The sequence below is a fragment of the Clarias gariepinus genome, chromosome 6, assembly GCF_024256425.1.
Source record: "Clarias gariepinus isolate MV-2021 ecotype Netherlands chromosome 6, CGAR_prim_01v2, whole genome shotgun sequence".
Lineage (NCBI taxonomy): Eukaryota > Metazoa > Chordata > Actinopteri > Siluriformes > Clariidae > Clarias > Clarias gariepinus.
The window spans coordinates 25187919-25214856 of NC_071105.1; the positions used below are offsets into that span (position 1 = coordinate 25187919).

Genomic DNA, 26938 nt, shown 5'->3' on the forward strand with positions numbered 1-26938 from the left:
TGTCCGCGACTCTTTTTAATATACTGTATAAGCTTTAACCTTTTAACTATTTGTACAAACTGTTTACCACTTAACGACGGGTTCTTATGCTAGTACAATCTAAAATATAAAACATATTCCGGGTGGTTTACTACCGAATTCTGTAATCACTCAATTTTCATAGTTCAGATGTCTTCAGCATTGCACCGAAGGGGAAGGTGTGTCCATACTTTTGACTGATCCCCATGATGACTATAATAGTCTTAATTGCAGCACCTGGTTTCAGCGACTACTATGAAATGAAAATGGTGCATTTTGACATGTCAGTCCCTGCATTTACTTCTGCTGCATGTTTCTTAGAAATGTTTTTCATCTCTGAATATATTGCCTACCTTATGATTTGAAGTTTGAAGGTTTGAATTTTTGACAAACTGGCCATCTAGGCAAAAAAACAAAAAAAACAAACAAAAACAAGGTCATTACATATACATGGCCTGAATTTTCCACTACTGAAGTGTCTGTGGCTTTCCACTAAATAATACATCAGTATGAAAGTTCTACATGAAGTGGAAAACACATGTTATGGTTCAAAAAATATTTAGCTTTAGTGCTTTGTCTCATGCTAATTATTAAAATGTGGTTTCTTCAGACATTCCCTTTTTTTGTACTTTGGAGTAAGTATTATTTAAAAAGGGGCATTTGCATTATAAATATAAAATCTTTTTATATTAATTCCAGGTAAAAGATGTGTCTTGTATCCTGCATATTAAATGGAGAAGGAAAGGTACTAGCTAGCCAAGTTAGAGAGTACACTGATAGCTTTCGCACTTGAGCTTGTCTGTGTGTTTCTGGCCGAGTTTGTGTGTGTGTTCTCTGGGGGGAACAGGGGACCAGGATTGCAGTGGCACCAGCCAGGCCCATCTGTGCGTCACCTGATTCAGACACTGGGGAGTCTGCGTAATGGCTGGGAAGGAATAGGGTCTCTGGGCCATGGAGGAGGGGTAATTAAAGAGTGCAAGCCATGCAGAAACAGCACATCTGGATCCAGCAGGCTTGGGTGCACATAGTGCTAAGGTTGAGGACATTCCAGCCCAATTCTGTTTGGATGTTAGCATAGTGGCATTGTATCAATGATAAAAAGAAATGGTGGACTCAAAACAGTAGTACCATCAAACCTTTAGTGATTGTGAAATATACCGTAAGCAATTTAAAAATATAATTATAAACAAATATTGTTTTTCAGCTCAGACCATGCATTCTGACATTCTTGTACTGCTTTCTGTTTCACTTATTTTTTAACACCCACTGTTTTAGCACCTGTAGCTGTAAAATGCTCTGGAACTCTTTTAGGGACGGGCATTTTTCCAGCTTATCAGAACACCGAAACAAACAAAAAAAAACATAATGTTTCTTATCAAGCATTTCCTAGTAGCCTTTTTTAAAACTGCATTTATGAACATAACAACCACACCACCATGGTCTATATAGTATATGCAGTCTCGCTTGGTCTCACACCTCCAGGGTTAAGATTTTAAATCACGTCTCAGGTCTGTGTGTGGAGTTTGCATGTTTTCCCCGTGCGTGGTTGGGTTTCTCTGGGTCTTCTCACAGTCTAAAGACATGCAGATTAGGCTAGTTGGCGTTTCCAAATTGCCCGTAGTGTGTGTGCATGTGTGTGTCTGCACGCTTGCAGCCCATCCAGGGTGTACCCTGCCTTGTGCCCGGAGTCCCTTGTGATGGGCTCCAGGCCACCCTATATAAGATAAGCGGTATAGACAATGAGTGTGTGAGTGATGGAACAGAGTACATGTTACCACGCATGCTGGCAAATTGAAAAGATATATAAGGTATATAAGGCTTTAAACCATAAGCCTTTCATGCTCTTCTTTTTTATCCAGCCATAAAGGTTTCTGAAGCTCCTTTTTTTTAGCTTTTAAACCCTTAAAAACTTTTAAAACGTTGTTCTCTAGGTATAAATTTGCTCCCATAAGACCAAAGCCACGTTTCTCTTTATGCAAGCACATTATTTAGTTCGAGCCCAGTTTTCACTGATTAGCTCACTGACATCAGTATGGAAAATATTTTCTTTAATCATAGATCTATCATTAGAGGATTTTATCTGTATAATCTGACTTGGAGAAAACGTTACTGTGCAGTCTGTCACGGAATTTGTTTGAGATTTTATTTAAAGAATTTCATACCCTATTATAAGCAATAAGCTTAAAAAAGGCTTAAGAATGTGAATAAACCTGGCTTTTTAACATTAAGTATCACCATGGAGCACCCGATATTATCACAGTATCAAGGTGCCGATTCAGTTTGTATCACAATTATGTTAGTATCACGATTTTGTAAATAACTTGATTCAATATTATTTTTTAGGTTCTAAATCAATTAGAAAATAATTTGCTTATACAGCACTGGATGCTGCACTGCCTCTTGTTTATCCAGGGCTTTTTAGAATCTTTACATGCTTAAAAATTTGCCTGCCAGTGTGTGAATAATTTAGAGTAAACCACCTGTAGGATTAGAGAGAAATGACAATATTTTAATATACTGGAGTTTCAAGCAACAATGATCAGGCCCAAGCACCTGTGCCATCGCTGCCCGGGCATAACAGAAAGACAGTGGGCGCAGTTGGCACATGCATATAAAAAGAGGACATGCAAATACAATTATGACATGATTTTAAAACAGGTTGAATTTTATGTCAAGATCTTCAAAGAATCCTAGATGCTTGAAAAAAGCATCACACTACCATGTCACTCAATATGATGTCACACAAGTTATCAACAACTTTTCGGCATACGGTTAAGGCATCGTCATGTCTGACCCATTTGAGATCCCTTTTTAAAAATCCCTCTGCAATTTTGCATCCTTGATATCTTGAGATCACATAGGCCCGGTTTGGTGGCAGTGGTTTTACAAACAACCCAAAATAAATTACATTCTGTGGAAAAGAGACCATGACATGCAATGTGAAAGTTGTTCAGCTCGATGAGCTCTAAATATGTACATGTATACTGTACATGCAAGTGCATATGAGCTATGCAGCAAAGTCTCTTCTGAGGTCCCTGTGCCATGCCCAGGGCCCAGACACTCAGTCATCCTAATGACTGCAGATTCCAAACTGTGTGCCAATTTTTATTGATTTTTGAGCATGTTAAGATTCTAAAAAGCCCTAGATGAACAAGAGGGTCCTTCACACACTATGAGATCAGCACTATTATAGCGATAATGATGACGTGATAGCCATGACATCATCATGCCAATGACTTGGGCCCTAATGACCCTAATAGCAAGCATATAAATAAAAAATTTATTTAAAAAAATATATATACTAAATAGTTTTTCCCCCATCTCTCGATTATTGTACGAACTTTTGTATCAACTTTTGGTATTCGGAAATGTAACAGTTTCGGCCTTAAGATGCAAGATTTAGGATTCAAAGAACTTTATTAATCCCAGAGGGGAAATTGCTTAAATTGGCTCGCCAAAATGTTTAATCTGAGAAATTTCAGTAAACTTCTGCTCATCATGTATGTTGTAATATTTTCAGGCCCAGAACATTATTTCTCCGACATTGCCCTGTTCGTAGTGGAAGAATCCACTGACTCTCTAGAGTGATGTGTAATACCAGTTAGATAATTTTTTCACTATGATAGTATTCATATTATATTTCACAACCCATCATTTAACATTGTGAGAACATAAGTAATATAGTTTACATCCTTTTAAAGCACTAGATTTGATTATATATGCAGCGGGAGGGGCTATATTGCTGTTTAATCAATCTCAAAGCAAAATTCCCACAAAATGTCCACGCATGACATCTATATCCATTCACATGGCTAAAAAAGTAAGCTTTCCTCCTACTCAGCTTGTTAGCATAATGAAGAGGTTTAAAAAAAAAAAATCAGTATCAGTGAACAAATTTCAGGATGTAGTGGCGTGGACACACAGCAAAAGCCGAATTCACAAGAGTGGATTGCTGGAACAGACCCAGGAGGCGTGTGTTATAGCCAACACTGCAGTTGCATTAGATCACCAAGAACTGGCCGGTAGCCATGATCATGCTCAAAAAGCAGGATGGAGCAAGCTAGAGGATTAATAAGGTTTTATCAAAAAAATACAAAATAGGGGACAACAACAGGAATATCATGTAGCCGGTGCAAAGGATGACAGGATCAGACACGGCAGCTATGTACTGTAGGTCCAGGCAGTGCAAAGCTGGCAGTGTTAAATAAAAAGTGACCAGGCTGGTGAGTGAAGAAAAAAAAAACGGAAAAGCCTCAGGGATGCTATCATGGCCTTTTATATGGCGGATGGAAGAATCCATCGTTTATCAAAAAAGAAAAATTCGAGCTTTAGAATGCTCAAGGGACAGCACTTTTTTTTCTCGATAACTGTGATCTTTATCCGGAATATAGAAATAATGAAACAGGCCACGTTATCCTGCGTTCTCCTGCTCTCTGGAAGTTATGGCTAAATGTTTTATCTAAATAGTGTCATAGAAAAAAAATAGCAATAGCAGTAGGATCTCTCGCCACAGGTGACTCAGTGTAGTGCTGAGGATTTAGACCGCAGCGGGTGTTTGCACTTCTGCACAGCTAAGCGGAAGCATCACGGGGGGTGTTCGTTCCATCTTGTTTTCATCCAAGCTTGTGACTTCCGCAGACATGCATCACCTGTCGAAGGAATCAGAGTTTTCTTTTTCTCCCGTCTCCACCCTGTCCGACGATTTAATTAGTTTTCTCCTACGTAAAAGATCTGAGCTGTTTATAGCTCATCTGAAGGAATGTAAATATTAAAGTATAATTATGTCAAATGGGAAATGATCTCTTTAAGGATTAACGCCGTACTTATCTGTTATGAGTTTTCATACAGGAAAAAATAATCATTAGAGGGTAATTGCTTTAGAAACGTTCTCAAGTAACAACAGCTTTCAAAGGAGGGTGGGTTTATAAGTAAATTGGTATCATACTGTAGGATTATCAGTGGAATTAACAAAGTCGAGAATTCGTTGTGAGTAATTATAGTGCTGAAGTGGTGCGATTGTAGTATTGTCTTTCTACAAAGACTTAAAGGGGTGCTGACAAAAACAAACTGCAGCATGTAAAATAAACTATTTGTTTATTTCTTTAGCATTTATCTAATAGTCCTGAGATTTTAAGATCATATTAGATCACAAGATTATTCAGACTGTATATACTGTAGATGCTGTTGCTTATTTCAGGCTTGACATGTTCCTCTGCTTTTTTTTTCTTTTTGGCAGGTCATGTTGCCTTTTTTTCCTAGAAATAAATGATTAAAATTAAAAAAAAATCATCCGACAAAAGAAGGAAATCATTTTAAGCTTGAAATCTGTCTGTTTGTTCATCTTGTATTTGGTTGTATTATAATACAACTGGGAAAATCTAAATATATTGAAGATGCGTTGACTTGCTACAGAGTCGCTTGTTGCAGATGGAAGCATCAGACAGAATCCCAAAAAACATTCACAGCTTCAAGAATTTAGAAGCGTGCGTGCAGTATGCAAAGGGACACGCCAGCACCCCCTCCGTCACACACACACTGTGGTGCGTTGAAATGAAAGATTCCTCTAATTAAACTGATAAAAGTTGAGCCAGCACGCTTCATGGCTACGGTGTGCCGATTTCTGAATGTCAATGCAGATCACGGGAAACTAGCGGATGGCCTAACTTTGATGTCGCACTCGCTATTATCAGAAATAATTGAATTCCTCCTTCTCTCTCTTATATCCCCCCCCCCCCAAAACCGCAAGCATATTTAGAATCAGGATCCTACAGTATTTCAGCTGTTGCCCTCCTCGCTCACCGAAGCAGGCCTCCTTCAAAGCCGTGAGCTCTCGAGTCGTGTTACGAGCTAGGTTTGTCTCGGAGCTAAGGGTTCCGTCGTGCAGGTTTCGAGTCTTGGCTGAGCTTCAGAAAGCCTCTTCAGATCAGGTCAGCAGGCTAATTATCATGGATAAGACTCCAGGCAATTGAGAAAGCCTCTGGAATTCTATCATGGCCTTTCAGACGGCGCCTGTGACAACCGGTTAGCTCACAATACACACGCGGTAAAAAAGATTCCCAATTTTGCTCTGACGACAGCGATAGCAAACGCGCAGCCCGCATCCATCAGGCTCTCAGCCTCGACTGTGTCATGCGTAATGTGTTTTTAATTGCTTACGGAAAACGTCTGTGCGTGCTTTTTCCCCTCCTTTTTGTATTTCCCTCTATCCTAGGCTATATATCACTCTCTATCACTTTTGGACAGACACAGTTTAGGTCTTTTAGGTTTTTTTTGTTTTTTCCTCTACCGGTGCTGCACATCTCTCACCGACTGTCCTCTGGCTCGGCTGCCTCCGTGTCACTAAGAGACTATATCCGCTTCCTCCAAAGCACGATCTGCTAACGCCAGCGCAAAGACTTCAGGAGATGGACGGCCTGACTAATGTGTTAGTCTGCGGTTTGATGAGAGCCGCGATTTGTTGTCGTTGTTGTTGTGGTTGTAAGCAGGCAAGATGCTGATTTGCTCAGACTGCACCGTCAGTTAGCTTAGATAAACTGCAAAGGTAAAAACAGTTTGCTGCTTCAGGCCTTGTAAAGGATCATGGTTCCTTTTACCATCAGGTCTAGACAAGAAGTGACACAGTGGCACGTTAATTAAATCTTTTTCATCCATTATTTCATGTATCTTCTAGACCACTTCTAACCTACTCTTTGTTCCTCCCCCACACACTGCAAAAACATGCAGATTAGGCCAACTGGTGGTCCCAAATTGCCTGTAGTGTGTGAGTGCATGTATGCGTGTGCCCTGCAATGGACTGTAACCCCATCCAGGGTGTGTCCCACCTCGTGCACCGAGTCCCTGGGATAGGTTCCAGGCCTCTTGCTACTCTGTACAGGATAAGCAGCATAAGTACTACAGTATGGCTTTCAAAGGCTAAATGAAATACCAAATATCAAATATTATTATTTGTTCTTTTATCTGTGGCAAACATTTTATTCTGTTCAAGGTTGCAAAGGAATTGGACGTTGTCCCTGGAACACCCTGATTATGGGCAGTCCCATTCACATTTAGTGACAATTTTAGCATTTCCAATTAACCTGTGTGTGTTTGGAGGTGGAAGAAGAACCCAGTGCAGATCAGTAACGGCCTGGTGAGGGTTTGTGAACCCCGACACACAGATCCAGCAAGACCCATGATCCAATTGAGCTACTGAACCACGTCCGACTACTATTAGAAATTTCATCTCCAGTTTTTAGATATTAACCCTCTTGTTGAGAGAACCTGTAACTGACATGTTTACATTTAGCAAGATCACATTTAGCTTCACCATGCGACTTTGTTGAAAGATGGAATCTGGTAGGAATCCACACAAGTGATGAAATGAATCCAGGCAGAAACACTCAGCCCTAAACAAACACAGCGTAGACAAACGGTGTTGCTCTTGGGGGTGATACTAATCAGATATTACCTTTATTTGCTCACTCTAACCTAATAATGAAAACACACACCACTGTACTTACGTATGGTAATGTCTTCCCATCAATGCGATGTCACTACAGCGACACTAAACCAATATTCAGCCCCGATCTTGGGGCAGGTATTTGAGATGAGCACACAGACACACAAAAAAACGCCGTAACAGTGCCATGTAGAAGTGGTGTTTCACATCAATAATAATATGTCCTTGTTGTTTGACCTCTGCTGTGTAGTCGAGTGTCGGAGTCTCAGACAACAGCTTTGTTGCTTTAGAATGTATTACATTTAAGCCCTGAAGGTAACAAGTATAGAAGTCAGTTAAATGGGTTTGCCGTATCTGAAAACCAATTTTTACTTTCGCTTTTGTGTTAACAGGTACATTCAAGGCGCCTCTTCTCCTAAAGATATGGTCATCATTGTGGATGTGTAAGTATTCCCAACACACACACACACACACACACACACACACACACATACATTCTCCTTCTTATGCTTATAGCAAAAACACACAATGACCCGAAAATTGTTGTGGTGCTCTAGTGCCACCTGTTGGTTTCCAAAAAAAAAAAAAAAGTCACAAATCAAGTATTTCAGTCACTTTACAACAAAAGGCTGGCCTACATTTTTCATATCACAATGTTATTGTGCTCCGTGAAAAATGTTTTAGCTGCTGCTCGCAATGAAAAATGGGCTCGACTGTGGGAATTGCTGATAAATCTGCAGCAGTTAGAGAACAGAGAGAGGATACATAATAGGAATAATGTGTGCGATGCCGAATGTTTATAGAGACTATGCAGTATATCTCTCTTTAAGACAGTATGACAAAAATTCCTTGCATCATAATCATGCGAAAGCAACACAATGCATAAAATCATACAGATACAGGACAAGAGTCCCAGTGAATGTTTATGTCAAACTTGAGAATGCAGAAGAATTCTAATCTTTAGGACTTAACTGTGGCATGGTTGTTGGTGCCAGACATGCTTGTTCGAGGTTTTCGTGCAAAGAACGGTGTGAAAACGTCGTAACTACATCTTTATGAGGGAACAGCCAAACACCGGCCAGTTTTGAGTTTATCTCAAGGCTACAGTTATGGAAATAAAAACGGAATCATCTGTTGTTCTTCCAGTCTTTAGATGTCCAGTTTGAATGAGACTGTGCCCAATGACAGAAAGTAAAACTTGGATGTGGTCTGTTGTAGCTCGTCCGCCTCAACAGGTGATGTGTTGTGTGTTGTAAGATGCATGCAGTTGGAGTGAGAGGTTGTTTCTGCCCACCGAAATGCCAGTCAATAGATGTTTCATTGTTAATGATGATGATGATGATGATGCACATCATTTGTAAAACTCTGCAAGCAGCCCATCTGGCACCGACACACATGCCAAGGTCAAAGTATGTAACTGATGTATCTGCATTGCATTTCTGCCATGTGATTGGCTGTTTGGAAAACTACATAAATGAGCGAAGGTAAAAGTGATTCCATTAAAGTGGATGGTGAGTGTATATTCTTTATTCTTTGCAGTGTATACAGTACTGTGCGAAAGTCTCGAGCCATCCCTCATTTTTTTATATTAAATTAAATTATATTAATTAAAACCTAAGCGGCACAGATACATGCCTGCAACTCAGCATAGGTCAATAATAATTAAAAAAAAATATATATGTGCTTATTATAGAAGCCTTTCTGGAGTGTGTTAACGGGGATGCTTCAGACTTCAAATTGTGTACAGTGGAACCTTATAATTCCATAATTTGTTCTGGAAGTGGACTCGTATTCCAAAACACTTGTAAACCAAAATTTTCCCATAAGAAATAATGGAATCTCAAATTATTCTTTCCACAGCCCAAAAAAATAAATACATAAAAATACGTAGTTTAAAATATAAAGTAAAAATAAAACAAATTAACCTGCACTTTACCTTTAAAAAAAAGGAAAAATAAATCCTGACAGATAAGTGTTTCCGTTTATGCAAGCAGGCACTGTGTGTGTATATGTGTCTGGGTCTGTCGTTATGTGTGTGCGTGCGTTATTTGACACCGTGCCAGTTTACAAACACACACACACTAAAAGTGAGAGAGAGAGTAAATCGGCGCAGTTGTGATCAAAAGAAGAAGCGCATGCGTGATACATGATATTCGGTGCTCGTAAACCAAGACTTGCTTGTTTTTCAAGTCAAAATTTATTAAAAATCTTTGCTCGTCTGGCGGAACACTCACAAACCACAGTACTCGCAAACCGAGGGTTCATTGTATTTGGGTTTTTGGATATGTCAAGTAGAACAAGAGTTACAATCACTTTTATAAAGGGTCAATTTTCCCTCTACCAGAATATGTAAATAGAGTTGCAAAAAATGTAGAACTCATAAAATGAGCATGATATTATTACTTTTTGGTCATCGAAATAACCATTAAAACATGTGATTGTGTGTATTTGTGCTATTTATTTTTGCCTTTGTGACCCAGTCCCTTAGTCTTTGCTCAGTCATGTTTGGGAAAGTTGCCTATTTTGTGCTAAAAAATGCTCTATATGAGCTCTATATATGTTTATTAAAATAACTGCAAAACATTTACAGCTTTAGGGGCTACATAGTATAGATTACATAAACAAAAAGTGAAACAAGTATTTTATTGAGACAGGCTGCAAAGTGCCTGTAGATACAATTTAAATTCGTTGTTTAAGTAGCAACCTGAGCAGCAACCTTATCTCCCCTCTTGTCTGTTCCAACCACTCAGCATTCAGCATCACCAGTATATTAATCACCAGTTGATCATCTGTCATCATCTGTACCTGTTTCTTATTGCCTTACATTGGATGTTATTCTGCTTGAATGATTCATAGGTCACTGTGTGGCTTAACAAACACAAAACATTAATCAGAAACTGGTCAGGTACAGGGACTGGACTGAAAATGAGGTGAAAAAAAAAGTCCTTCAGGAAGTCTGGAGAAATATTCCTCAAAACTATAATAAAAATCACAATCAGGTCTGGCTCTTTGAAAGCAAAATATGAAGAAGAGACTTTGCAAAGTACTGTATATAACAATATATTCGTGAAAATCTATGGCAAAAATGAACCGTCTAGAGAATCTTTTAGCAGAGGAGTGATGAGTCCAGAACTATATTAAAGGCATCATTCCTGGGTAAAATAAGGTTCAGGAGTGTTCTTAAACCAGGCATTATTGTCAGTGACCTAAGCAGAGAAGAGCTGCTGCTTCCCATTCCTCTGGGATTTCTCTGCTTATTTCGTGGCTTTACGGCGATTAGGTATAAAATGAAACAATCCCTCTATCCTTCAGCAAATGTTCTCTTTCAAAGGTACAAAGTTCTCTTGGCTTGATGAAAACATGGCTAAAATACAAATACTGTTTTTTCTACATAAAAGATGTTAGTAGCTAAAAAAAAATAATAATAAAAGTTTAATTACAGCATGCTACAGTGTGCATGCCAGTATAATCAGGAAAAGAAACACAGAATAAGAAGGGAAATACGAGAGAACTACAGTATACTGTATGCCTAATTATAAATGTTTTTTTTTTTAACTGATTATCTTTAAAGATATACAAATGTCTGTGTGATGGTTTTGTGTATATGTTCCCTGATTTTTTTTCTTTGCTGCAACAAAGCTGTCTAATTCTATCCTCTCCTGAACAATATTCTCTGGTTGTTGTTTTTTTTCTTTCTTTCTGTTAAATCCTATTTATACCAAGTACTTCTAAATCTCCTTTACATTTTCGAGGTGTACAATCACACCTGTCTCCTCCGTTTGCTCTCGTGACAATGACACATGCGCGGAGCTCGCTTTTGACGGACATGGCCGAGAAACGGCAACGCAGGATGCTTAGCAACAGGTGCTGCTTAGCAACAGCTTTTTGGTCCATATGTTTTATCTTGCTGCGATTACAAGGCAAATGGTTTGTGAGAAAATGAAAAATGTGTGTTCTAATGACTTGTTCATGGCACACTGCCTAATGTATTTCTAATTGAAATTGTATGATTGCTGTATGCTGGGGGGGTTTCTGAGTTGCATTTGTATACAGTATGCATTGTGAGGTCTGTGTACGTGTGTGTATGTGTGTGTGTGTTTAGGAGCGGTAGTGTAAGTGGACTGACTTTGAAGCTGATGAAGACCTCTGTGATTGAGATGCTGGACACACTGTCTGATGATGATTATGTAAATGTAGCACAGGTAAGAGGAGACACACACATACACACACACACAGAACATGAAGCTGCTGCTGTCTCTCTTACTGTAGTGAATTTAAGCACTAGTTGATTTTCATGCCCTTTTTTTAAAATTTGGATTTTCCCCCCTTTGTATAACATCACCAGGATTTTACAGTGAGGCAATTTAAATTAAGGCATTCAGCATAAATTTAAGGATTTTAACAAAAGTATTGCATTAACTGTTAAGGCTGTAATACCTAAACAGTTAATGCAATACTTTTGTTAAAACCTTTAAATTTATGCTGTTCTTGTATTCTTATCAGCCATAAGTACTTGGACATGTGACTGATAAGCAATTTGAGGCCAGTTGTGGCTTGTTTCTTAGTTATTTCATGATAAACTAAATGAATAAAAGCTCTGTAGTTGTTCATGGAAACTCTCAATATGTGGTCCAAAGAAGTTCTGATGAAAGTGGAGAACATCATTAGGCTGAAAAAGTAAAAACATATGTAACAAAGAAATAGCAGAAACTTGAAGGTGGCCAAATCAACCATTTGGTATGTTCTTTAAAAAAAAGGAGTGCACTGGTGGGCTCAGCGACACCAGAATACCTGACTGGCCTCATTAAATCGCTTAATTGGATGACTTCAGAATTCAGAAAAGTCTATCATCAAGAGATACCTTCATAAATGTAAATACAAAAGGTTCACCTAAAGATGCAAACCACTAGTACCACTTAAGAACAGAAAGGCCAGATTAGACTTTTCTGAAAAGGCAAAAAAAAAAGCATGAAAGCAGGATTATCTTGTACGAGAGTGATATAATGAGAGTAATTTGAAGAAGGAAAGGAAGGGCTCATGATCCAAAGAATAAATAGCACATCATGTATCAAGAAATGAAATGATGGAGGTATGGTTATGGTATGGGCTTGTACAGTACGGCTGAAAATGGGTTTCTGTCCAAACACTTCTGGACATGCTGTGTAATGTAATAAAGGTTAAATTATCCTAATATTTTGTTCATTTTATATTTATTTACTTATATCTTTATATAACATTGTCATATGCTTTATAGAAAAGCAGATTGTTGAACTTTATTGAGATGGCAAACATAAATCATTATTTATCAATGGTATAGTGTAAATACCAAATGTACTGAGTGTGTGTTGAATAGGATCAGTATGAGCAGTTGTTACATAGAGACCGGATCTGAGCAGGTGACAGTTTAAATTTTTATTAAAGCAGCAAGTCTTAGATATAAATCTACAGTATCAAGATGAGTATTTTCTTCAAGAAAGGTAAATCTGATATGTTAACTGTTACTGGGAGGTATTAGATGTTTAGGGTGTACGTTTATTAGGAGTAGAACATGATTGTGAAAGTTTTGTTTAAAAGTAGGTAAAGAATTATGACTTAGTGCCATAAACATGTACTGTATAGTATTAATTGTATAATATTTAAATAAATATTAGTTTTTGAATGGTTTAGCCGGTGATGAATGATTGAGTGTATTGGGCATTACACTGGCATACTGACATAAATAAGAGTAAATGCTACAGGAAAACAAAAACATTTTTACGCCAAAAAATGTCACGACCTTGAAGTGCAAACCAACTAACCCATGAAGATACACACACACAAACAAACAAACACATATACACACAGGGGCTAATCCATGACTCTGACTGGGTCGGTATACTGTCTCTTAATCTCATCTTTGTATGCTTGAAGTAAGCAGAGTAATCTGAATCATACCACCTTTTACTCATCAAAGAAACACAGACTTAAGCCATATTAAAATGTGTTTATGTGTCTTTATTTCTTTGTGTGTATTTAGTATTAATACTGTGTATATATACTTTATATATATATATATATATATATATATATATATATACTGTATACTGTATAGAGAGAGAGAGAGAGAGAGTCCTACATTCAAAGAAATGTCAAGACCGTGCAGCTTTAATATATGAATCATTTTCCCTTTAACCTGAAAATGTCAGTCTATTTGCAGCCTGACCTTCAAAAAAGAAGTGACTATCAAAATTTTAAAAAGTGCAGAAATAGCTTTAAAGTGCAGAACTAATCATGAATATGCACAAGCAGCTCTGTGGTAGAACATAGGGTTTGCTGTCAAGAGGTGTGCACATGTACGTGCACGCACACACACACACGCACACACACACACACACACACACACACACACACACACACACACACACACAGAGCAGAGTGCTCGGGCAATGCTCCACCTGATGTAGCAGGTGTTACTGTGCAGGTGAGGCAATGAGAACTGGCAGCACTGGAGCTACACATGAGCACACGGGCAAACACACACATAGATACATGCATAGTGATCCGCTATCTTCTGTGCTGAAATACTGAACTCAGTCATCTTTGTAATTCCCATTTAATGCATTCTACAACCTTTTTTTTCCTAAACCTTATGAAAAGGATTTTGATACTTGATTAACATTTCTAAATATTTAGTGTGTTTAAGAGAAATGTTTTTCACAGAGCGCTCTACTCTCTTTTCCTTTTCCTGTCACAGTTTAGTGAAAAAGCAGACGCCGTTGTGCCGTGCTTTAAGACGCTGGTCCAAGCTAATGTGAGAAACAAAAAGATCTTCAAAGAGAAGGTGATGCACATGCAAGCGAAGGGGACGACGGACTATAAATCCGGCTTTCAGTTTGCTTTTGAGCAACTGTTAAATGTAAGACTTTCACACACAAACCCATAAATCCACACAGTACACAAGGGCAACTTCACAATATCAGTTTAATGTACTTTAACTTTAAAGTTCCAAACATCTGCTTACTAAATAACATCAGCTTGTTCAAGGTGAAAGGATTGCAGAAAAAAAAGAAAAACTTAAAGCAGATTTTCTTGAAGTGATAAGTGAAAAGGAATGAGTGTATTTATATAGACTTTTGGACCCATGTTCCATCCACAGAATGGTGCTGAAGCCTTTTGCTTACAATATATATATTCCTCAGGACACAACATTTAGTCCTGACCAAGCAAACGGATCGAACAAGAGGCTTTCCTTGAGTGCTGATAATGGATGGTAACATCACTAGAAGGTTCAACTATATTCTGTATACCGTATATGACTCAGTGTCAGAGGTGTTTATTCTAAAATCATTAAATACACTAAACGACGGTCACCGGCATGGATGTAAGTAGTTCTTTACAGCCCGTAGTACAGAGTAGAACAGCAGCCTGACAAAACCTACACTCAAAACTAGTCCAGCATCTGATAGCATTATGTCATCTTAAACAACACTTTGTCTCATTAGTAATTGCTTCTAAGTTTTTCCGAATTGCCTTAATGTGTGTGTGTATATACAGGTGAACCTCGAAAAATGTAAATAACGTGCAAAAGTTCATTTATTTCAGTAATGATGATAGACTTATTACATGCAAAGCAACATAGTTCAAGCCGTGATTTGTCATAATTGAGATGATTATGGCTTACAGCTCATGAAAACCCCAAATCCGCTATCTCAGAAAATTAGAATATTGTGAAAAAGTATTCTTGGTTTGCATGTAATGAGTCTATCTCATATATTAGTTTCTTCTTTTAAGTTTTATTACTGAAATAAATGAACTTTTGCATGATATTCAAATTTTTTAAATAAGTGTCTGACGTAAGGATGTATCCCAAATGTCTCTGTACCCTCTGATCGAGGGCACTACTTGGTGTGTATGACAAGAGAATGTACACCCTAGTGCACTAGCTTTACATTTAATACTAATTGGGATTTAACCCAGAAGTTAACCACCTCCATGGTTTATTCTTCTTGCCTTTTAGCTATATACTGTAGTATAGGAAGAATTTACCTCCTATTAATTGCACTACTGTAACTTTCAGTTAACTCTCAGTTCTGCCAGTTGTGGAAGGATATGTGTTAGAGGAGCAAAATAACTGGTTAAATGAGCAAAGAAAGCATAAGCGTGCTATTGTGCCGGATATTATCATATGACTATTTCACAGCGGTGCTGATAACCAGTACAACAGCACTCCCTTTAGTGTCATATTGTTTAATTCATATTCTTGCCTTGTGGCAACCAAATTTATTTATTCAGCTCCGGAACAGTGCAAAAAAGGTTGTGACGAGATCACGAGTTCGAATCCCATTGATGACACTGACAAAATTGTGAGTGCCCTCTGTATGTGAGGGATGGTGACTCAGGTGTCTGTAAGCTCATGCATGCAGAACAGGATAGGTATCTAGCATTTCTTTTCCTACTGTGTTGCTCAAAACTACGTCACAGCAGTTTGACAAGATGCAGAGATTAGTGTAACACGTCTCAGTGCAAGCTTGTGTTTGACACACACCCACAGGTTGGTAGCTGTTAATAAAATGAAACTAGTAGGTGGAATAGGTGAAGGAATAGGGAGATACTATGAAAAAAATAACCATGTTGTTTTTTGCTTATGAAGACGTTTGTGAGATTTTTACAGCATAATTCACAACTTAAAAGACGTGGAGGGCAATGTAAAAACTGAGGAGCTTGTATCTGATTTGTAGAAGGACAAAAACACACGTTTAAACATTCTAAAACCATGAAATAGTCAGCTGGAACCTTCTGTGGTCCCAATTTATTTCATATTTGAGCAGTATTACCCTCTGATGATGCAGGGTAGGGCTTCTCATATACTCTGTGTGTGTGTGTGAATGTGAGCTTTTGTTATCTCTATGTGTGTCCAAAAATCATTGTATTTGTGTATACGTGTACCCGTAGCAGCATATGCGCCTTGGCTTTCATCATCGGTGCGTGTCCACAAATCTGCGCGCGTGTGTGTGTCGGGAACCAGGCTGTCTAATAGACCCTGATGGTATGATTGATGAGAGCGGCTGCGCGGAGATGGGCTGCAGACGCACAGATGAATTTGTATTCTCTGCCTGTTTGACAGAGTGGGAGAGCGAGCCAAGCTTTCAGCCTCACTTTGTGTTCGCCTTAGCGCCCTCCAAACTCAGCAGTCACTCTAACCTCTGCCAGAGCCAAAACTACTAAAGCATTTTAATCGTCGCATGCTGCGGCGGACGCCCCTGATTGGCTCGGGAAAAAGCGGCCGAAACGCGTAATCGCGGCCGTATTATTTATCTTTATTAGAATCTTGTCAGTGATGCGGCATCGGGCGAATGTCAATGACAGCTGTGATTGGACAGGAGAGAGAGGGGACTTGTAGATGGCTCTTCAGAAATACGACAACGGGCAGCGTTTGGGCACAATTGCAGACATGTGATTAGAAAGACAGGCACTGACACTCCATCTCTCCAATAGACAGAGTGGGAATGATAAAACAGTGTCATTATGATGCAGATGTACTCAAGTGTACAGTCGAGGTTGTTTATCTAGAAAATGGAGTCTATATTATTATCGTTAATTGTTTTCCCAATGTTTTTTTTTCTCGCTATTTCGTTTCTCTCAGGAGACCAGCGCTCCAAGGGCAAACTGCAATAAGATGATAATGATGTTCACAGATGGCGGAGAGGATCGAGCTCAAGAGGTCTTCGAGAAGTACAACTGGCCCAATAAAACAGTGAGTGCATTGCTGCCAGTCAGCACAAAAGCTGAAGCCCCTCTCATCATGCCCTTGTGATAAGCGGTCCAGAATAATGTTAAGGGGAAAAGAAATCTCTAGAAATAAACCACTTTGTCCTGACTCCTAGTCTAATACCCAAGACTGCATGTTTTTGTTTTGTTTTTTGCAGAAATTTACATTTTATTCAGCACACAGAGGTTTTAGAAATAGGCATTCTGTGCATTTTGCAAGATGTGTATATTGTATATTGGGTTTAACTCACAGTAACATATAACATGACGGCTTTCTTGCTTTCACAGGTTCGAGTTTTCACTTTTTCTGTGGGGCAGCATAACTACGACGTCACTCCGCTGCAGTGGATTGCGTGTGCCAACAAAGGTTAGCGTTGTGTGTTTGGTCTTACTCACAATTCAGCTCCACTACGAAATGTTCCCCTTCGTCTAACTACAAATTACCACGTTATTTACCTCTTTTTTTTAAGCATTAGCAATTATTTAATTAGTTCATTTGCCTTTGGCAATAGTGGACACAAATCCTGTACTTGAGAAAAAGTAGAAATACCCTAAGTAAAATATTAATTAAGGAAATGTACATAATAAGAGTTTTATAGAGGGAAGGCAAATCACACAATTCCATATAATAGTCAGCATTTTATTACTACTTTAAATACTACACAACATGTAACGCAAGTAAAGTATAAAGTACAGATATTTGGGATGTAAGATAGAAGAGTAAAATTTAAATTATCAACTAATTTCACTTCTCAATTAAAGTATACGTGTGCTTATTAAGACAGTGCGGGTAAACGAAGCAGTGATGCCACCTGCTGCACCACTGTGCCACCCCTCGGTGCCACTCTGCCCCCCCTCTGGCTTGTTAATATAAACCATATACACTGCTGCACTACATTAGAAGCCATTTGCTCTAGAAACAGAATGTTTCTGTTTTTATCATTATGAGCACATATACAATAAAACCTTTTCTGAAATGGAAAACTATACAAAACAATCTGATTATCTTTTTTCTAACGCATCTAAACAGTATTTTCTCTTTAATGTATGTACTTTTTGATTCCCACCTTGTCCTCAATTGCTTTTTTCGCATTCCTCCCTCATTCTCAGCTCTCTCCTAATGCTCATTACTCACCCAGTTCTCTGATTAGTCAATTGCGAACAGTGCCAAAGTGCTCCTGAGGTCCTTCACCCACCCCCCACACCACACCCCCCACACACACCCTGCAAGTTCCTAATTAATTAGGCGAAAAGAGACTGGCTTTCCAGCGATAAATGTGACTTCCCTCCATCACCAACTCTGACTTAAGGATTAGCGTTTTGAGTGGCCATGTTCTCCACTCTCTAATGGCATGCGTGAAGGGGACCAGATTGGCACAGCAGGCACCGAGGTTTTTCCTTAGCCTTTTTTATGCGGACTCGATCTCCCTCTTTTGCCACGGCGCATGCTGCTATCACAAGACTGCAGAGGAAAACGCTTGACACATTCACAAAGGCAAGATGGTGCCACCGTTTCCCTTTGGTGTACGAGACACTCGAGATCACATGTCCTATCAAAAAGCATGTAGACGTGAACGTATTCTCACAAGGGCATAAAGTGAGGGCCCCTCATCCTGCACACATGCTTTCTTTCCCATATCTCTCCTACACATACAAACAGCCTTTGACAGGTTTAGAGGTGCGCTGGCAGAGGTTTGCTTTGGGTGTATCTATTTTGTAGAACATATTGCATGAAAGGCAGAGCAATGTATTGAGTTTAGTAAAGAGGATCCAGTTGTAGGCAACAATAGGAGACATGTGTCTAACACAGTTAATCGTAGTGCCTGGTGTCCCTCAGTGAGAATAGTTCACACACTAGATACATGCTTTTGGCTGCACCCGAGCCAGCTCGGTCAAATCGTTCATTCATTTAAATAGACCTCTTTGAACTCTTATTTTTATGAACAATTTACAGGAACTCGTAAAATTGTCTCCATCAATCAAGGGGCGTGTGTACTTTATTGAATGTCAGCACTATATTACTTGGAGCTTAATGTTCTCAATAGGGCCACTCTTGTTAAAAGAATCGAAGCCAAGGAAAGTGATCTTAAAGACCACCACGGAATATATAAAAAGGTTGTAATTTATATTAGGGACTACAATCAGGCCTTGCCTGTTTATTAAGTCACAGTCATAAACTGGACAGGTTTTTGGATAGGTGCGATGCACTTCCAACTCATAGAGGGCTGACAATCCCTTTCTAAAGAAACTGTATATATGCCCTATATAAATATCGCTATTACTTGTACACGTGGCCTCTACTTCAAAATGTTCCACTGAATGCATTTATCAAGGACAATTATTACCCGCAAGTGACTTTAGAGCTGCCATCAATAGAAGAACATAAACATTGCCACAACTAATTTTTTAACGAGCCATTAATATTGATTTCATGGGTGTACGTTTGAGAAGTCCTCAGAACATGTGATGAAAAACACTGACCTATTTACAGAAAGGCTCTCTGAAGCGTTCCACAGAAAAAAACATCAACATTCTCTAACTCCTTAGTAATAACAGGATGCTTTTGAAGATTTTTTAAGTTAATATCATTAGACGGTCATTAGCAGTTAAAAGGAACGTTAACCAGAGGATAACTAGTCGATTCGTTGTGCTTTTCACAATTGTACGAGTGTGGTTTAATAATGGAAAAGAAAGAAAAAACTGCCCTGTCAGTTAGGATTTCTCTGGATACATGATTTTTATTATAAAGGAGACATTTTAGTACACATGCAGCCCTCATATGGAAAACAGCTAAACTTATATTTCGGGGGGGTTTGGAACAGTTTCTGTCAAACAATATACAAAAATGAGCAAGCGATAAATTAAAAGGAAATAGGGACTGCAGCAGCTTCTGGAGTTGTGGTGACAACCACGGTGATGTCCTTAAGATGGTGTCCTCTTTTAGGACAGGGTAGGGGGACCAAGGTGGGCTAGACACAGGTGGGACTCCCTTTGGCCCTCAGGCTTTTTCAGTGTTGAAAAAGCCACCTGGTCAGCCTTATTTTGTGGGGTTTGTCCCGTCAGCCTGCAGTCTGTACCCCACTGGCCCCTCCAGCAAACGACATATACAGTATACAGCAAAAGACATATAGACATGTGACTCCAAGGGCCTGCTGGGTATTTAGACCAGTATGGCACAGCATGGCACGACCCTGACAATCGGCTTACACACATGCTGGTTTCCTTTTAATTTCAGAAGGACACACAGACTTTCTTGAATAATGTTTTTCAAGATTTTACATCTCTAATTTACGATGTCTTGCCTTGTCCCTGGTGCCTGCTGTTTTGATAAGAGGTCACAACTTTACAAACTGTCCATGTGTGTGTAAGCCTAATTGTGAGTATGCCTTACTAGAACTAGAATCGTTTTTTTTCATCTGTGGTAAAAGCATCTCAGTTTTGGGATCACAATCACATTTCTGGGCTCCTGTCTTTCGTGCACATCCTGAATTAGATTGTCGCTGTCTGATGTGCTATTTTATTTTAGTGCATTCCCATTCTGCTTTCGCTGTTTATTTTCAAAATTAGTTTTGTCTGTAATATTATTGTTTGTTTCTGAGTGGAGTTTCCATTTCATAAAAAGAAATGACCTCTGTAACATGTTAGAGGTTATTGGCTACAGTCCTTCTGTTCAGATTTCAGGTTTATTATGTGTGATGATATAAAGGGCATATGTAGTAAAGCAAAATCTGGAAATTAAAAATGCTCTTTCGGTTTAAATGATATAACAGATTCATTTTGTGAATGCCAATATCTATAATTATCTATAAGGAATTTGATTGTACTGAGAAAAAACATAATGACTGAAAATACATGTCTGTCTATGCGATGTACACTCAAAATCAGAAATGTTACATGCATGTAAAAAGGTCCTCACTTTTGTTATTTAATATATAGAGAGAGTCTCCTACCAAATCAATTCTTATGTATTTCCACAAATAATACATTAAGTTTTTTGGGGTATTTGTGCAATGATGTAAGGTTTATGGATTGCCTATAATAGGTGAGTCTGGAGCAAACAGGTTTTCTTTGCTCGGTACAGGTAAAATATCAGAATTCTTGCCTGTGGTAATATCAGAAATGCCTGTGGTAATCGCACTGCACATGCGGTAGGCAGTGATAAGGTTAGAAAACGCTGGAAAATGCCTCTAATATCTTTGCTATTCATTTTGTGACATGACAGCTGCCATTTTGAGACATGGTATTTCGACTTGAACCGAGATACGACGATTTGCTTTAGTTAATATACTTGTATTTTCTTTTTATTATAATTTTTTTTTTTTGTAAAAAAAAGAAAACATCAGTAAACGTCTGTGACAGAAAGAAGTGGAATCTCATCATGTAGAGTGATGGACATCCCTTAGCTGTTAACATTCCGCTGCTGGCGCACCCATTTTGCAGCTCGTCGTGCAAACACTCCTCACTTTAATAACCTACCGAGCCGGGCTTATTGACCCTGCTAGTGTCTCTGCTCTCCGTTTAATCAGTCTAATCCTAAGCTTCAGCATGCTCAATGACCTGCACACACACATATATACACACACACGCTCATACAAAGTGCCATTGTTAGACGTGATGGTCAATTGAACAGCCGTCACAGTAAAGTGCAAAGCACACAGACATCAGGTAGGATGTTCATTCTTTTAGAGTCAGGCTGTTCCTCTATTCTATAGCGTTTGTGAAATGTAGTATTCTTGACACAGTGAAATAAGATCCTTGGATGTGAGCTAATATATCAGAGCACCTGTTTCATCCTACTGTAAATAATCTGCCTAATTTCAAGATATCAGGCATTGTGGATGGACTTATATGATAGATCACCATCTATACATCAGTATACCGGTGCCAGGATCATGGGCACCCAGGGCTCATCAAACGCCCATCTGATCCAATCCCACAGAGCCCAAGAGCCAATGCAGAACAAATCCCGGAAAAAGCCAGTGCTGGTGACAATAGAAAGGCACCATATAACACCCAGTGCTTAACCTAACCTGCCTGTCCTTGGGCTGTGGAAGGAAATCACAGTACCTAAAGAAAACCCACCAAGCATGAGGAGAACATGTGGTGCTAACCATTACGCCACCCCATATATCAGACCTGTAGGAGTCTAACCACACATGGTCATTACAAATAATCACAAACTACTATGAATTCGCAGTAAATGTAGACATGCACAGGAACAAAAGGAGCATTTCAATACTCACAGACTGAGAACTCTTCTCACATATCAGTTTCTCTGCACGTTTCTCACTTGACTACTTAGTGCACACATTTGTGAGCTCACAATTCACATCACCTTATGCTTTTTCTCATTAGTAACACCGCACAGTATTTTCGACTCCACCGCCCTTGCGCTCTTTATTAGTGTTTAATAAGAGCATGAATGATTTATCAGTATTAAAGCATTTCTCTTAGGATTACTTTTAATGCATGTGTACAAAATGTGTTACTTATATAATTATTGTTGTTGTTGTTGTTGTTCAACAGGATACTACTTCGAGATCCCTTCCATCGGAGCAATCAGGATCAACACACAGGTCGGATAACATGATCTTTGTGCTTGTTTGTGTGTGTGTTTATGTGTGTGGCTGTATGTACAGTAGGTTAAGTCAATCTGAGAAAGAAGACCTTATTTCAGAGCAGATCTCGTCTTTAGGATTTATGTGCGATTGCACATATACTTTAGCTGCAATATTTACCGTGTGCTTACAAGCATCGTTGAACGTTTTCGAATACACATGACATTACTGTAGCTTTTTACTGTAGGTTCCAGTGCTTTCAAGCATTTGCACTCGAAATCCAGTCTAATTGAGGGTGACATATACAACCTCTAAACCTGAAGGGATTATGAAGTAGCACACGCTAACTTCTCTCTCTTTCTCAAAACCCACTTATTCTGTTCCTTCTCCTGCTTACACTTATCTTTCTCCATCTTCCATATGTTGCAACATACAATCCGCTTCCTTCTTCTCCTCCCCCCGACCGAACTAACCTCCCCTCAGGCGCATTAATCAGCATCATGAATAGACTGTCAGCTGTTTCATTAGACTGAGTGTAATTTTATTCGGAGACCTGCCACTTATTTTAATAGTCTAGCCAAGGCAGGTGTGAGCGTGACAGGGTGTGTGCGCGTGTGTGTGGGAGTAACACACCTGTGCACATCACGGCTACCGGTGCTACTGTCACTTTTTGTTACTTTGGTGGCCTAGACACATCATCAGCCACATAACTACAGTAGTGCCAGTGACACGTTCACTACTGGGCTTTGAAAGATTTTGCCAGTCAAGTTAGTCACCGCCAATGTCAGGTTTCCTTCTCTTCCTATTTCCCTCTTTCCATTAACATTAACTCTGTCCTTTGCTTTATATGGAAAGTACTTCGTTTCAACAGATAAGTGACAGTCTCATTCAGTAGCCTTTGGCAGGATAATTCTAGACACTTTGAGGACACACAAGCAAAGGTTAAATTATTGCATATTATTTCCATCATGTTCTGTATTCTACTGAAGCTATGGCACGGTACCTTTGGTAAAATGTAAGTAGCAATGCTGATGAGTCAGGTGTGGACAAAAAATATATTAACATATTAAATATTTTAAATATTGTTTCAATGCTGTGAGGTGTCCTGGATAACCGAACATATTAATTCAAAGTTAGAGCTGAAGGGTCAGATTTGATGCAGACTCATGCATCAGCACGGATGAGTCAGCACGGCATGAACTTAAGATGCAAAAGAAGGTCAGGCTACAATAAATGACAGTGTTGTGTAGCCAGTGTTAAAGAAGAGTCGTCCTAAGATGAAGGGATGAACTCCAAATATGCTTTAGTGACTATAGCTCAACGACGCAAAATTGGCAATACAAAATTTCATTTATACTTTGAGTTAAAATTAATTCAAATCATGCACACGGTTGCTAGAGTTTAAAATGTGTGCATACTGTAGGTGTAGTTCGGCTGCTTATTTAGCAGGCAGCTTCTTTGGTAGATTTTGTTTATTGGTAAACAACATCAACTAAATAAAACATGCTAATTAAAATTGGCTTGGATAAACAATTTTATAGGCAATGTTTATTTGTATGTGTATTGTATTTATACAATTGTATTAATAGTATAGCACTGGGGGGTGCATGGCCCAATGTGTGACAGATATTGTTACTGGCCCGAATCAACCGACCCATTTTTACTGGTGCACACAAGTTTCAAATGTACAGACACAATATTATCTCATTCCTTTTGACGTCTCAAATTCTTTGCTATATATTTTACAATAAGACATTGTTCTTTACATCATACACACACTGCCTGTACTTAAACTTTGTTTTTGTGCAGATTTAATTCTGATTGTGTGTAATCAAATAAAATCTAATTTAAAATGTAGTCTTTTTAAACTAGTATGAAAATAGAAAAGGCTCACACAGCATGGGGCTGCATGATTTCTGCCCTGAGTGACCACTATTAGCACTTGTTGCAGTTCTGTTCCTGACCAGTAGGATCAATAATCAGCAATATCACCTAACAACAATTTTGCAACAAATCAATAGAAAATCCACTTATATCTGTCAAGTAGTTTATTGGCCACTTAAACAATTAGAATTTTAACATTATAATGGTTTGGTTAACTGCCTATGCAGTCGCAACTGGTTATTCATCACTCACCTTCTGGATAAGACTGCCAATAGACTAAATGTGACGTTTAAATTGGATTATTATGTCATTTATTCGCAGTCAATTTTACTGTTTTAGGTATATGTGCAGTGTAACATCATGGGTGCTTAATCCAGCTTTGGCAAGGTGCAACTACCATGTTTTTGAAGTACGGGTAGTCCCTGACTTACAAACATTCGAGTTATGAATTTCCGCAAATACGAACGGACTGCAGTTCTATTTTTAGTATAATAACAGAAGTAGCTCATGTGTGTTGTACAAAAAATGGAGACTACAGTGCACCAGATAAAAAATATTTACAATTTTATACAATATTTAAGTGAATAAATAAATATAAAAATAAAATGTCTGAACGTGTGGAGGTACGGAGGAAATAAGTCAGCCTCACAGGTTTCAATAAATCAGTCCGGAAGTACGATGATAGAAAATGGCTGTCCTGTAAATCTGTCCTGATAATGAATCATTCTAATTTCGGAAAATCCTTAAGAAAACTAAGTTCACAGTCCAATACAGTGGAGACAAAATGGCATCTGGATCCCCCTCCCGGTTTAAAGGGGCAGAGACAACATTTCACTGTGAGATTTATTTCCTTAGGTGCAATTATGGTTTTTGGCCACATAATGGCAGTGTGGGGAAAGGGAACAGACTTAGGCAAGAAGATTGGTATGCTTTACATTGTATGTTTGTGTCGAAGACTCATTTTGTCAGACCTTAAAACAAATCAGACTTACGAACGTGCTCCTGGAATGGAACTTGTTTCTAAGTCGGGGGACTACCTGCAAATTGTTAACTGATGCATCTTATATGTTTAGAGCACATTGTTAATATGACAGTACAATTCTATGGCATCCTCGGATAGTAAGATATGCTGAGATATTTTTAATATGTTTAATATTCTGCTATAGCTTGTTAGATCCAACACTAAATGTTGTTTTGTGGAATATAAAAATATGTACCCCAAAACAAAGAGTTTTGCATAAGAGTTTCCATTTTCAACTAACTATTCGATATCTGGATTAGAATATACCATGATGTACTATGTAAGGTGGAGTTTGCTCTTTTAAACATTTTCCTAGAATTCTACATTAAAAATGTGGTTGAAATCACATGAACAGTTTAAACACTAAACTATTAGAATCATAAATTGTGGCTGTCAGTGTCACAGCTCTCTACATCTCTCTCGTGTTGTTTTTTTTTCCATGTCTCCAAATTAGAGAGAGAGAAAGATTACTTCCTGTCTCTTTCTGCCGCACAGTAATGTCTGATAGTCTACCTGTCATCCTGTCTGATGAAAGACCTCCCTGTGGGGCATTAAACAGTGTTTTAGTGAGCTAATAATAGATTAGGTCACGCTTGTCAGCACCTCAGTGTTCCAACATGAATAAGAATATATAAAGTGGAATAAGCGCTATTTCATAGGCTTTAATGTGCACATGGCACTGTTTCTTGCCTTTATGGTCATATGACTCTTTTAATGCTGGTTCTCATAATGGTGGTACGGCAATCTCAAACTGGTACACTCATGTTGTTTTCACACAAGGCCGTTTGTCCAGAAAGATTGGTGTGTTTTGTGAAGTGTGAACACTGTTTCTTTTATCCCGGTTAAATTGGTTCACATTACTTACTGTTTCAAGTTTAATGGTGGAGAAAAGGGTTGTTATGGACGTAAGAGAAGACACAATTTCTCACTGATATATTAAACCAGACTAAACTAGAGCACTGTAATTTGTGCTTCCTGTTGACCGATATTCCTGCACAATGACATGCATCCAAGTATCCAGTACGACTGGAAAGTAGTAAAAAATACAAACAGGTGGACGCAGCGCTTACATTTTTTGGGGCAAATTTTAATGAAATAACATGATCTACAAAACTGCATAATCTATCTGTGGTTCAGCAGAAATCGTAAAACCAAATATGAGATTACAAGTCCTTCCTCCTAAAGAAGCCCAGAATCATTCCTGGGTATGGACTCAAAGGTTGGGCAAGTGTAAAAACAGCATTAAAGCGCCTGTGCTAATATTTTCCAGAC

At 38.6% G+C, this 26938-nt stretch overlaps 1 protein-coding gene across 2 annotated transcripts in view; it reads left to right on the top strand.

Annotated features, from left to right (window-relative positions):
- Positions 1–26938, top strand: part of cacna2d2a (calcium channel, voltage-dependent, alpha 2/delta subunit 2a) — a 242239-nt gene that overhangs the window by 187279 nt on the left and 28022 nt on the right. For both annotated transcript variants that reach the window (XM_053497570.1, XM_053497571.1), the window contains exons 9-14: positions 7849–7899; positions 11559–11658; positions 14190–14351; positions 17079–17189; positions 17492–17570; positions 22730–22779. In XM_053497570.1, the coding sequence (XP_053353545.1) occupies positions 7849–7899; positions 11559–11658; positions 14190–14351; positions 17079–17189; positions 17492–17570; positions 22730–22779 (553 nt within the window). The remainder of the gene's footprint in view (positions 1–7848; positions 7900–11558; positions 11659–14189; positions 14352–17078; positions 17190–17491; positions 17571–22729; positions 22780–26938) is intronic.